Source organism: Balaenoptera ricei, chromosome 9 (genome assembly GCF_028023285.1).
Source record: "Balaenoptera ricei isolate mBalRic1 chromosome 9, mBalRic1.hap2, whole genome shotgun sequence".
NCBI lineage: Eukaryota > Metazoa > Chordata > Mammalia > Artiodactyla > Balaenopteridae > Balaenoptera > Balaenoptera ricei.
The window spans coordinates 35,738,701-35,753,700 of record NC_082647.1 but is presented as its reverse complement, the minus strand read 5'-3'; the positions used below and the strand labels follow the sequence as shown (position 1 = coordinate 35,753,700).

The 15,000-nt window shown below is 33.5% G+C and overlaps 1 protein-coding gene across 15 annotated transcripts in view; it reads left to right on the top strand.

Annotated features, from left to right (window-relative positions):
• The window catches only part of FOXP2 (forkhead box P2), a 531,282-nt gene that overhangs the window by 473,958 nt on the left and 42,324 nt on the right, over positions 1 to 15,000 (top strand). For all 15 annotated transcript variants that reach the window (XM_059933570.1, XM_059933568.1, XM_059933564.1 and 12 more), the window contains 3 exons: positions 1 to 43; positions 11,228 to 11,441; positions 13,200 to 13,304. The exon at positions 1 to 43 is cut by the window's left edge. In XM_059933570.1, coding sequence (XP_059789553.1) covers positions 1 to 43; positions 11,228 to 11,441; positions 13,200 to 13,304 — 362 coding nt within the window. The remainder of the gene's footprint in view (positions 44 to 11,227; positions 11,442 to 13,199; positions 13,305 to 15,000) is intronic.

The window sequence follows — 15,000 nt, the reverse complement described above, 5'->3', positions numbered from 1 at the left end:
CCACCTGGCCAGGCGGCCCTTCCTGTCCAGTCGCTGCCTCAAGGTACATGCGAACCGCGGCGCACGCTCCATTTCTCAGCTTGCACTTGCTGCCACTGTGTGGCCTGTCTACCTTACACCTAGAGAACTTTCGTTTTTATAACCTTTATGTTTATTATTAAAGCATAATTGTTATGAAAATGAAAACACGACGATCCAAAACCTTTGGGACGCAGCAAAAGCAGTTCTAAGAGGGAAATTTATAGCAATACAGTCCTACCTCAGGAAGCAAGAAACATCTCAAATAAACAACCTAACCTTACAACTAAAGCAACTAGACAAAGAAGAACAAACAAAACCCAAAGTTAGTAGAAGTTTGGAGTTTGGGATTAACATATACATTCTACTATGTATAGAATAGATAACCAACAAGGATCGGCTATATAGCACAGGGAACTCTACTCAGTATTCTGTAATAACCTGTATGGGAAAAGAATCTGAAAAAGAATAGATACATGTATATGTATAACTGAATCACTTTGCTGTACAGCTCAAACTAACACACATTGTAATTCAACTATACCCCAATATAAAATAAAAATTTTTTAAAAAATGACTGTTAACATGGTTGCATGCCCCTTTTTCTTGAGACTCAGAAGTTTTACTCCACACTGCTTTTTAAGTGTGCAGTAAACTGCTTTCAAGTGCTTTGTTAGATATTAAATGTGTATTTATTAGTCTTATGAAAGAAAATGTATAAGGGCAACACAATTCAAGCTATTGAATTCAAGCTATTGAATACACACTGAAGATCTGCAGGGAATTGGATTAGTGGGAAGGCTAACAACACTCTATTTAACATAAGTGAGCTGATAGGAGTTTCGGTGGACAACTGATAAGAAAAAGATAGACGCTCCTAATCTTCACGCTATATATAAAAGGAAGGCTTTATGTATTTCTACAGAGAATAGTCCCAGTTATGCTTTGGAGGACCTCATCATGCGTCCTGGGACCATGTTGATCCTCCTTTCTCTAAAAGGATATTGCGTATACATGTACTGTATTGTGAATTACAGCTTTAAAAAGCTGGCAATTGTATTCTTGTTTTTCTGATAAGAAAACTTCGGATGTACTTTGATAATTCAATAATACAATACCATACAAATATACAATTGTATATATTCATTATTTGACTCAACTTTTGGGAAATGGAAAGAGTTCTAAGTAAAAAAAAAATGAAAAAGAACGGTAAACAGAATGATTCTTTGTGTGCTAAAATTCTCAATACAGGTAAAAGTCATGTATCCATAAACATCCTAAAAGCATATTCTAATTTCCATTTGGATTTTGTTGGAACAACTTTAATCCAAGTGAACTTTCATTCAAGTCACTTATATTTGTTCCAGAGGGGCTCACATTGCAGTAGTACTTGCTGTGCATTTTTCTGACTCTATAGGATACACGGAAGAAAATCAAGAACAATTAAATATACAAAAATTATAATTGGGCTAATAAAAGAGTCTTTTAAATACACATAATTATTATTTTGGGCACATTAAATTATAAATATTGTGGTAAATGTTTTTCTCTTTATTTATCAAATTACTGTCTCCATGGCTTATTTTTCCCAGAATTCCTCTTTCATTTGACTTCGGATCCTCTAATTCACCTGACTGAATCACTCCTAGGAAATCAAGAGAGATAAAGTTTAAATAGTGAAAGAAAAACAAGGCAATAAACCCACTTTTCTGTATCATTCCAAAGAGAATTGGAATAAACCATAGTGTCACCACAGCAGTGAATGTTCTATTCACAAATAATTGTTTTTTTGGAAAAATAAATACAACTTGAGGACAAAGAAAGAAACAAGGTTAAAAAAATAAAGGCGTTTATAAATTAGTTCAACGTAAATATAGATTTCTTTCATAGAAACTGTACTAAAACAGAAGCAATAAATTTATGTCATTGATTTTCTTAGTAAAATTTAAATAAAGTCTATACTTGGGATCTAGGTTTTTTTCTCTCCTCAATAGAGAAGTATGATTTTGTTTGAGTAAAACCATTCAAACAAACATTTCAAGAATGTTTAAAATAGATGTTCGTAGAAACAAGATGTAACTTATCTGAAATATATTTGCTAAACTGCATTCTTCCAAAACAAGCATACAAATATCTTGTGAACAAGAAAATTCATTATGATATAACCATTCTAATAGTTTTCAAATGAAAACTTTCTCTAGTTTCTGAGCTTTCTTTTGACAGAATTATCTTCTTTTTTTTCTTCTATTTGTTTTTTTCCTTCCAGTTTTATTGAGATATAATTTACACACAGCACTGTATAACTTCATACAGCATAATGCAACATAATGATTTGACTTACATGCATCATGAAATGATTGACCTACAACACTGGGTTAGTTCCTGGTCTGTACAACATAGTGATTCACTATTTCTCTACCCAACAAAATGATCACCACTTACTTTCTTCTATTTGTATTCTCCGTAAGATATATGAGAAATAAAACTCACAGAATGGAGAACATTGAGGGACAGGAAGTAAATCTGAAAACATATCTGGGTTTGAGCAGAAAGTGTATTTTTTAAGAAACATTTTTAATTGAAGTGTAGTTGATTTACAATGTTGTGTTAGTTTCAGGTGTACAGCAAAGTGATTCAGATATATATATATATATATATTCTTTTTTAGATTCTTTTCCCTTATAGGTTATTACAAAATATTGAGTAGAGTTTGCTGTGCTATACAGTAGGTCCTTGCTGGTTATCTATTTTATGTATAGTAGTGTGTATATGTTAATCCCAAACTCCTAATTTATCCCTCCCCACCACTTTTCCCCTTTGGTAACAATAAATTTGTTTTCTGTGTCTGTGGGTTTATTTCTGTTTTGTATATAAGTTCATTTGTATCATTTTTTATTTTTAGGTTCCACATATAAGTGATATCATATGATACTTGTCTTTCTCTGTCTGGCTTACTTCACTTAGTATGATAATCTCTAGGTCCAAACAAAAAAGATGGAAGTCATCATTGTGTTTCCAGCTGTTTAGATGAATGTGTGAAAAGTGCCATTGTGGAGAGTCCCATCAGCCAAACACAGGCAGAATGTGTCATAAATCAGCTACAGTAAAGGAACATAAGTTCATAGTGCTCTTCTGGAATCTCAGAATGGGAGAAAGTAAAGAAATAATTGTTAGATAATGTAAGCCCTGAATCATTTCTGCCTCAGTTACTGGTTATTTTGGACAATTAATATATTTTTTTTATCAATTTGCAGTTCACTTTGCCTCAGGTTTTTGGTTGGCTGATTGATTAGCCACAAATAATAGCAATATGAAAACCAAGTAGGATTAACATGCAATGATGATATTCTCATTGTATCTTTAAAAATATGCTATATTTGCAATATTTATCCCCATGATTTAACACAGCTTGCTCAGACTACTTTTAAAGTTACAATTTCTTTCAACCATGTAAAAATATGTACATGAGAATCAGATAGATGTAACAAAATTATAATTTTGATAAGGAGATTTACAGACATTTTTCTCTATATTGCAAAATGATGTAATGTATTTTATCATTTTAAAGTAAGGCATTTTAAATATTAAGCATTTCAAGCCATCATGAACATTACTATAATATTGGATTTTAATGTGAAATAGGCAATTAAATTACAATCTCTAAGTATGTATATAGAGTGACTGTAGGTATACAGAAGTCAAAAAAGGATGGATTTGTAAATCAATCTTGAATAAAATACTGATTATAAAGCTATTTGATACAATGTGTACTTTAAATATCAACTAGTAATTAATTAGTGACATATTTTCATGACCCAGTACCACTGTCTACAGGTTAAAAAACAGGAAATTATTGTGACATGCACTTTAAACTTTGATATGTTTTTGACATAAGATAGAAGTCAGTGTATCCCAATACATAATATATTCATAGGTTTAGTATTACTATAGGGATATATATATACACACACACATATATATTTGTATATGTGTACATATGTTTAATTCCAGCTTTTAAAATATTTTTGAATTTGTAGAAGCTATCTAAAACAAACATTTTCATTACCAATCTGAAAGACCAAACAGGGAATGCTAGATAAGCAGCCAGTCCTGGTTTAAACTAACACCTTGTAGAACTAGATGAGCTTGGAATCTGTTGAACAGTAAAGAAAATGATATCTTTTTAAATAAAATATAATGTCCTTCATGCTGAGTTAGGACTGTGCTGAAGTTTTTCTTTGGCATCAGTATTCAGCCAAAGTCAGCTATTTGGCTTGGACTTCATGCTTTGCTTATGGAAATCTAAATAGCCAAATGGCTACTTCAACACCACTCTGGCATCCTTGATTTTTTTGCTTAATCTGTGATCATGGGCTTACATAGAACATATATCTAATCAGGGTAACAGCACCAAGCACTATGAACAATGTACGTCATGCAGAATTATTGTTACCATTTTAGTATTCCCTTTCCAATACCAGTAAATCTTCTATTTGTAATTTAGGAAAATCTCCTTTGGGGTTTTACATGCTGAAAACTCCATCAATGAGCTAAAGTTTGAAGGTACATTTATTATAGTGGGAATAAAACTTTGCAAAGTTACTTGTGAATGCTGTTATGCATAAAAACTAACTTAGGGATAAATAAATACATAGGGAAATATTAAAAATGAGTTAGTTGTTGAGAAAATTTAAATGAGACAGGAAGAGGGAGATTAAATTATATCATAATTCTAATTGTTGTAGAATTGTTTAGTATACTAACATATGTATATTAAAATGGGTTTAATGCCATTTAGGCCATCTCCCTTAAAAAAAAGTTCTATTTGTCAATTCTTTATGTGTTGAGGGAAGACTTAAAAGGAAAACGTCAACTTTGCCACATTAAAATGTCATGATCAAGAAAAATAAGAAATCATTGTTTTTGTAATAGAATATCAGACTGTAAAAATGCAGCCTGTAAAAATTTTAATAGTAAAATCATAGCAGGAATTTTTTTACATCAGTTATATTCCTGTATCCCAGAAATTCTTTCCTTGGTGGAGATATTTGCCTGTGGTCTCAGTTTCAGCCAAATAGCTATTTTTACTTCTTGTAATTCAGCATTTGGACGAAATGTGTATTAGGTACATCCACCTGTCACTGAAAGTACATTTTAAAGATGGGCATATTACCTACAGGTCATAGTAAACCCCTAGTCAAATACAGATCAATAAGATGTTAGGTTTGGCAAATTATAAATGAACACTTGGCTTTCTGAAGGTAGCTCAGAAACTGGAATAATGGTTGCCACTGGAGAGGAATACTGGGGACCCAGAGGTCAGGGCTGGTATGGAAATTTAATTTTGCAATGCATACCCTTCTCTGTGATTCAATTATTTTGGCCATGCGTGTATACTAGTTTTTCAAAATGTAAAATTTAAGATGAAAAGTGAAAATTAATGATAATATTTCAATAATTTCAAGTATTGAATATCAGATCATTCAATAAAATATATGAATAATACAAATACTTTTACCAAAATTCACTTTTATTACTTTTAATTGTAAATAACCCTAGAAAATAAGTTAATTAAAAATTCACAGTAGACTGACTTTATATCATACTATATTAAAATTATTTAATATTAAAAAGTAATTACTGGACGTAAAAAATAAAAGGACGTGGAAAGAATCGTTTATTTTTGAGTGTGAAAAAGATGCTCAAGTAATTTTTACCAATAAGTGAAACTTTTAAACCTTGTATGCCCCAAGAATGTATAATCTCGATATGAATGATAAAATTTTCATTAATTCTTAGCACAGTGCTTGGCACCCAGTACTCTGCAAACTCTAGCTCTAGAAATAAAGAATTATTATTTAATTGCTTTATCTGTCATATTATATGCAATTTGATTAGGAATTCTTCTTTTTATTCTCTCAACTCCTGGAAAAAGAAACCTTTTAATGCTTATTTGTAGTCCTGGCAGTGAATGAAGCCCAAGTCACCATACAAAAGTAGAATAGGGTTTCTCAATTTTTTGTGGGCAAGGAATTTTTAAATTATGAAATTATAAAACTTTTCAGCAGTGGTATTGTATGTATATATCCTTGAAATATGTTTTAAAGGAAAAATGAATAATCTTCACTTAAGATTTTAAGTTGACTAATATTCTGTGATACTATAGTCCACTGATTCCCAGATTGTGCTTGCCACTACACTAGTGTTCTGGTCCATTGAACAGCTCTTTTATTTATTTGTTTGTTTGTTTGTTTATTTTTGGCTGTGTTGGGGCTTCCTTGCTGCGTGTGGGCTTTTCTCTAGTTGTGGCGAGGTAGGGCTACTCTTCATTGCGGTGCACGGGCTTCTCATTGCGGTGGCTTCTCTTGTTGCAGAGCATGGGCTCTAGGCGCACAGGCTTCAGTAGTTGTGGCGTGCGGGCTCTAGAGCACAGGCTCAGTAGTTGTGGCGCATGGGCTTAGTTGCTCCACGGCATGTGGGATCTTCCTGGACCAGGGCTCAGACCCATGTCCCCCGCATTGGCAGGCGGATTCTTAACCACTGCGCCACCAGGGAAGTCCCTGAACAGCTCTATTAAGTAATATTCATTGAGTTTTTGCTCACTGCAGGCACTCGTATAGGCGCTGGGAATAAAGCCATGACGAAAACAGACAGCAAACTCTGCCATCATAAAACTTACATTTTAGTGTAAAAAAATGTAACAAGACAGACTGTAGAAGACAGACAACAAATAAGTCAAGTAAAATATATAGTGGTAACTGCTAAGGAGAAAAATTAAAAAGCAAGGATAGGAAAAAATTAAGCAACCACAGGAGAGGGGAGGAGTTGAACTTTTGTAGACAAGGTAGCCAGGAAAGGAGTCCTGGGAAGGGGCTGTGTGAGAAATGACCTGAAAATGTGAGGGGAACTCGGCCACGTATTAGCTCTTGAGCAAGTTACTTAACTTTCCTGTGCCTCAGTGTCCTCATCTCTAAAATGAAAATAATGATGGTAATAATAATAATAAAAGCAGTAATAGTGGTTTGGGCATTACATTAGTTATTATGTATGAAGCCTTTGGAAAAGTAACTGGCATATGAGAAGCACTATATAAGTATCTGTTAAAAAAAACGGACAAAGAAACCTGCTAGAGGAGTGGGTTAGGGTCAGAGGAGCTGTATAAACAGGAGCTTAGTTTTGGACATGTAAGATTTGAAAATTTGTTAGGGTTATGTGGAGATGCCAAATAGGCAGCCTGCAATTCAGGGAAAGGGCCTGGGTTGGAGATCACTTGAATCCTAAGCCTATACCTGGTATTTAAAACTGAAATAAATTAGTGTAATTGTAAAAAGAATCTGTTGAGTTAATTTTTTTCCTTCAAACATATTTGCAAAACACTGAGTTTAAGAAAGAGACTCAAGTTTTCTTTGTTACTAGACAGATATCTCAGAACTGTTTTACTTGCTAACATGAACCAGGGGTCTCCGAGATGGAAACAACAGGCCTCTGAGATCTCTTAGACTAACAGCGTTTAGAGAGTACTGTTCCATAGGACACAGTTTAGGAAATGCTGAATTTGTTATATTACTGCCTGAAAAAGTAAATTACTTCTTGCCTATCATCAAAACATAAAAAACTCCCCAAACTTTCAAAATGCTGCAAAATGGATTGGCTAGTTGTTTCGTTTTCATAAATAGTTTTGTATCCGTAGAAAATAGCTAAGCAAGTTGATGCGAAAACTTTGTCTCATGGGCATGTAAAACTCATGTAATAGTTTACTTAAAAAAAAATTCCCCCCAAATTATCTGTACATTGGAATCATCTGTGGAGCTTCAAAAGCTACTAGAAATGGTGATTTGATTTGTTGGGGCTATGGTCACGGCACTGGAAATTTTAAAAGATCCCCAAATGATTCTGATATGTAGATGCTTTGGGGAGCTAGTTTCGCTAACAGGAATCTCTTTTTGACATTATTTATTCTCTGTCCCTTATTTAAAATAGTTAAAATTAAATATTTAAAATATTTAAAATTTTTTAAATATTCTTTTAATTAAGGATCGTTATTTGGATGATGACCAGGTTATTTTATTTATCAAATGTTTATATGCCTACTGTTTGTCACCCTATCATTGTGATATCATGGTGATACCACTAATTTTCAAGGCAAATGAATAGTTTAATGGAATTCTACTTTTAGAAGGGAAGTGGATATTTAGGTTAACTAAATTATTAATAAAATCCAAAAACTAAATTATTAATAACATCTTTAACTGGTATAGTTTCAGAAAACATCTAAGAGTCTTTAGCCAAAATATAAAATGTTATTAGCCACTCAGTCTGTTAGAATCAACTAGTACCATTTATAATTCTTTAGACATTGGCCTTATAGGAGAGCAATGGTTATAAACAGTGTGCCCTTTAAGAGTCACAGAACTTCTGTGTACAAACCAGTATGTCTTCGAGAACTGTATGAACCCGTTTTAATCAATTAAATCAACAACTATTTCTTGAGCACATACCAGGCACTGTTCTAGGCACTGGGGGGTCTACCAGTAAAATAAGAAATCCTTGCTCTTAGAAAATGGTGGAGGGAGACTGTAAAACAAATAAATAATATAGTTTAGGGGCCGATAAATGCCCTAAAGAAAAATAAAGTAGGGTGAGGTGGAAGGGCACGATAAAAGGCAGGTGGGGAGGGGCAGTGGTTGATAAGTGTGGTCAGAGACCTCTCACAGGAGGTGACCCTTGAACCAGCTGAGAGAAGGGAGGGAAGAAGTCTTGAGAAGATTTGCAACCAGAGGGGCCTAGGCTGTGAGGGCTGCCAGAGGAAAGCTCGAAAGGGAGCAAATGTTTGATGCATTCGAGAAAGAGCAGAAAGCTAGTGTAACAGAATGAAACGGAGAGAGACAGCGATGGATGAGGTCAGAGAGACAGGCAAGAGCCAAATAATAACTGCCAGCACCTCATGGGCCATGGTAAGTTTTTTTTTTCTTTTCTTTTTTTTCTTTTTTTTTTGTCTCTAAGTTCAAAGCCATTGTAGGCTGGAAAGCCATTGGAGGGCTTGTTGGGGAAGTGCCATGGCCTCATTTACCTTTAGAGAGATAACTTTGGGCTGATAGATGAAAAGTAAATTAGCCAAAGCCAAGGTGAAAACAGGAGGACAGTCAGGAAGCTATAGCAGTGGTCCAGGCAAGAGCTGACGGTGGAGCAGAGAGAGAGCAGAGAGTTCTGATGCAGTGGATGTGTTGATGCTCTCACAGAAAAGGATTTACTCGTGGAGTTTTGCTGTTAGGACACCTAACACATGCAGCCAGGTAACAAAAAGTCACGGTCAGAAAAGTTTCAGTATCCCACGTTAAAGCTAGAATTAAAGCAATCGTTAATGATCTTTATATAGAAATTACTTCCTATGTAACAGAAATACCTTTCTTTATTAACCCATCCTCTTCTTTATAGAAAAAACAGCTTTTAATAACTTTGGGAATCTGAGTCACCCTGTCTTGTCTTTAGTCTCAGGCCATGTCTTAAAATCTTGAGGAGCCAGAATCACCAGAATGATAGCTTTCAGTAAAACTGTCTGTTTGAAATTGTGATGGGCATAGCAGTTTAAGGTTTCCACTGTGATGAATAACTTGACCAGAAGTTATGTTTGGAACATTGAGAATTCTTCTGTTGCTCTGGGCTACTTACCACTATGTCTAGATCAATGATTTTTTCCACTTGCAGGGGTAGGGGTGAGAGAGCTCTCCTCACCATCATACTCTGTTCTCTTTCCCCAGTCTCCCCTGCCCATTCCATGCCACTTCACTCTCACGCAGCTCGCAATTGATCAGCATCACTAGAGCATCTGATGTGGGGGGAGGGGCAGGGGAAGTTTGATTAGCATTTTCATCCTTATATCATATGCTGTAGATGAACACAGTAATAAAAAGCATAGATTTTGGACCCACAGGGCATCAGGTTTGAATTCTGTCCACTGGTTATGAGCTTGGTGATTGGGGTAACAGAGTTAATCTTTCTGAGCCTCCATGCCCTCATCGATAAAATGTAATGATTCCTAAGGTCAGGTGAGGTTAATTTAGATTATGAATGTAAAGCGCCAGAATATAGTAGATGCTCAATAAATGATAGCAATTATAATTACAAGTACATTTTCTCCTGTATATCTTTATTCAGCAGTTTTCATATTTTTAATAAAATATTTTAGGAGCAAAGGCATTCAAGTCAGACTGCCTGGATTTAAATCACAGCTTTATCACACATAAGCTTTGTGACCTTAGATATATTTTTGAACCTCTCTCCCACTTTGCTTCCTTATCCATAAATAAGTTGGTTACAATAAAAGTATCAGCTCCATTGGACTGTAGTAAGGATTAAGGAGCATAAGGTATATAAAGAATATATGAAGGCACAGAAATTGGCATATATAAGTAATGTTTTGTAAGTCAAGTACTGTAAATAACAGTCTCTCAATTCCTTATTTCAAAATTACAGTGAAAAGCTAAAGTATTGTACCTAGCTTTTCTATTTTCATTCATCATAAGTCAGGTAAATTTACATAATCTGAGCCAGGAATTTGTTTAAAATGAGTAGTTGATTTATTCTATCAGTCATAAAATGAAGGAGAAATTTAGATATTATCTGCTTAATTAATCCATGTAAGTTAGCATATTGGCTTATTCAGGACCTCAAAATGAAATTCAGTTATTTCCTTGGCCATTCTGACAAAGATCAAAATAACTAGATAATTGTCAAATCTATTTTTCTTTTAACGTGAGTGTTTGCTGTTTTCCCCTGACATTTGTGTTTCCCACATTACTTCTTTTTTCATTTCTTTTGATATGTGTTATTTCCAAATGTTCTTTCAGTTCCTCACTGATAAAAACTTCATACTAGCAATAAGTAAAAGCTTGAATAAAGTTAAATAGTTAAAAAGTTAAAAGTTGAATAGTTTAATTTTCAAATGGAAGTTGCTGTGTTTTTTCTACTGATCCTTGATATTATTCCGAATACTATTATTTCTAGTACTGTTCTTGAATTGGTAGTCTTTAACAAATAACTGATTATTGAAGAGAAAACGATAGTGCTGATGGTATAAAGTGGTTTATTATCATATATTAATAATTCTGGTAACATCACTTTCGTGGTTGGCCTTAATCCAGTGATAATACTAAGCTCATTATATGAAATTTACTTTGTTATATTAGTGGGGCTTTCTTTCACTTTATAGCTGGCTTAAGTCCTGCTGAGATTCAGCAGTTATGGAAAGAAGTGACTGGAGTTCACAGTATGGAAGACAACGGCATTAAGCATGGAGGGCTAGACCTCACTACTAACAATTCCTCCTCGACTACCTCCCCCACCGCTTCCAAAGCGTCACCACCAATAACCCATCACTCCATGGTGAATGGACAGTCTTCAGTTCTAAATGCAAGGCGAGACAGGTAAATCTCAGGAGATACATTCTGTTACATATCACCAAACTTTACTTTCACCATTTGTGAAACTAAAAATAATGATTTGTACTTAACAGGGGCAGAATGTGTAGAACAACTAATTAAATAGATAGAAACCTTTAGATTATTTGTATTTATATTATTTTCATTAGAAAAAAAGCAGTTCAGATACCAGCAGTTTAATGGATAGAGTGGGGAATTTCCTGAAGAAAGTTATTTGTTAATAAGTGCATGCAGAATTATTGTGTCAATATATTTTTATGGCTAAGGTGTTGTGATTAACCTGATTGCTGAAATGAGAACATTTTTACCATTTTAAAACTTAACCAGTTTCAAATAATTAAAGATGCATATATATCCCCCTTATGTATGTTACAAACATGTGCTTAGAAAACAGAATGGATATACATAAACATATAAACACAGGTATCATAAACCAGAAGATAGAAGATCTGGTTTGCCTTTTTTATGGTTGTGGCATGATGGAATTATAAATATATAATAAAAATGAACTTAACGGTGGTAACTTTCTGAATAAATTTACCTCAATATTCATAAAGAAAAATTATTTGATTTCAGTTACCAACACTGAGTACATTATGTTAGGTGATTTTTCAACTTACTGTTTTATTTTAGTTGTGTAAAAACTGCCTTTGTAAAAGGATCACCCATGTACTTTTTTGTCCATTTAGTTCTGTTTATGCAGGCATATCGTTATCTAATCAGGTCCTTTAATGTAATTTACATAAACTATAGAAGCTAAAATATTGCTCAATATGAAAACTATCTTTTTAAAAGATGAAGCATAAGTGTAGGACTTCTTAACAGAATGGCTTAGTCTCATATGATATATAGCTGTAAAATTCATATTTAAGTGGAGTGGATTAATAGTGTTCTGTTATGTATGTGAATACCTGCCTAGCTGCCACAAACCCTTTCCCCTAAGCAAATGTTTTTTCAAAGAAACGTACATATAATTACAGTACAGTTTAAGATATAACGCTGTAGTTTGGTGATGTTTTATGTCTTCCTAGAAGTATCATGAAAATTTTTTTCTTGTTAGCTTTCATTATTATAAAATGGTATGCCTTTGAATGCTTTCACGCTGTTGTTTTAATTGAGAGTAATTTGATGATTATATAGTTCAGAAGTTGGTTGATGTCTCTAGGATCTGTCTATCTGATATAATACTCACTTATCAAAAGTCTTGGATAATTGTAGAAAGAGATAGCTAATGAATACCGTTCCAAAGTAGAATTTTTAAATCAGCTGTAACTAGCAGAAACATATATGGTTCACACATAAATATTAAACAATGTAAATGATTCTAAAGGTCCATATCTTCTCTAAAAAGAACATTCCGAAAATCTTATGGTGATTTTCCTATGACTTTCTTAAAAACACAGGGTTTTTTCACTTGACCACATATGAATATATATATTTTTATTTAGAGGTAAATGTTACGTTAAGGTCATATGGCAGGATTAGCATATGATATTATACAGTCCTCTTAGTTTTTCATCGTTTATTAACAGTCATCTTTGGCTCTATTTCTCCTCTAATTGGAACATCATCTAGCCTTGGCAGTTGAACTATTCAATAGAACGATTAAATTTTTCTGACTGCTCTGAGCTGAATTGACCTGTTTTGACCTGTTTGTCACTGATCGTAACCTGACAGGCGCTAGCAGCCTGCAACGATTATGGCTTTTTGAGATCAATCTGATGCCGTGTTCTTTTGCTGCAGCTCATCACATGAAGAGACTGGGGCCTCTCACACTCTCTACGGCCATGGAGTTTGCAAATGGCCAGGCTGTGAAAGCATTTGTGAAGACTTTGGACAGTTTTTAAAGTAGGTTTTTTACTTTTTTTAGGGGAGGGAGTGGATTGTATGGGAGTTTTAAGCAGATTGTTGTAAACAAACGAAAGAAAGCTGAAGGAAGAAAGTGAAGGTCCGTCATAAGGCACACTGTAAGTTTTCTGTGTGTTCCAACAAGTAGATTAGCAAAGTCAGGCTAAGACGGTTAACTCTTCCTCTTTACCTTTTCATGAGAACATTTTACAAATCATCCAATAAAAGTTTTTGAATGAATGAAAAAAGAAGTAGCCCTACTATAGCAGTGTCATTAATAACTGGAAGACGTGTTTGTTGGATTCACTTAAATTTCAAGGTTTCAATAAAAATTTCCAGTAACATTATGTGAGAAGTCATATTATATGTATATATATATATATATATATATATATATATATATATATACACACACACACACACACACACACACACATACATATATTTAAACAAAAGACAGATTTTAAAGGTTTATTTTTTATTGCAGACTTTATATTTCTTACTTTAAATAATATTTAATGTATTTATTTAACAGCAAGAATAAAAAACTGAAAGTTAATAGTAACTAAAATTTTAAGATAGTTGTTATTTTCTCCATGTTGTTACTTGTTGCCCTGAGAATCATAAAGAAACATACATGGCCCTATGTTTGTATGATAGATTATATGGCTTCTCTAGCTTAAAATCAACTTTGTGTGTCCTTAATTTCTTCATAGAGTGATAATTTATTTTTTTTAATTCATAAGAGGTTCTTTTTCAAATGAGAATATGCATCTTTCATGAAACATTTTCCACGCACAATTTCAGTATACAAGAGATCTAAACAGAGAGCTACAGATAGGTTTATGGAGATGAGTAACTTCACAGGCTGAGACTCTTATGTTGTCATGGAGCAGCTAACAGGGTGAATGAACTGTTTCATGCTTCATCAACAATTAAGTTAATTAGCTCATTTGAAATTGCACTGCTTTGTTGCCAGGATGTTGGCAGAAACATCAGAAAGATGTGTTTACAAATGGTAGACTACAGAGTATAGAGCAAAAGCACCTTAACAACAAGGCACAAGTACTTGGCATCATAATAACTGTATAACTGAATTACAGTAAGACTTCCACAAGGATTTTTTTAACCTTTTCTTATTTCTGACCAATTAAAAGAAAAAAATCTTCCTATATTATTATGGATTTTCTACATGACCTTGAATGAAAATTTGCACTCCTATTATCCAGAACAGTTGTGAGCTACCACTTTGTTGGATAGGAAACTGATTTGACCGTTCTAAAAGCAAAGAGAGCTCTTAAAATGTTAAGTAACTTTGCTAAAGTTTTCCTCTCTAAGAAAAATAACATTTGCTAAAATAAAGACAGGATATAAGAATATAATTCTTTAAAGAACTAATTTCATATTTCTTCATTTGAATATATTAGTCCTTATTAACATGTTATATTATTCCTTATCATTAAGATTATTTAGAGCACTATTGCTGCTATTTCTTCAGTATGGCAATTTAAGCCATAGAACTAGCTCAGTCACCAAACATTTTATTGCTCTAAGTTGTTGTTTTTGACAAAATTCAAAATAAAGCTTTAAGAAAAAAATACATGTCTTTGTTTCAGTATGATTTCCTTTATGGCACATGGAAAGGAGCATTGTTATTCATCTCAAATTTGTATACATATTTTTATTACTAACAAGC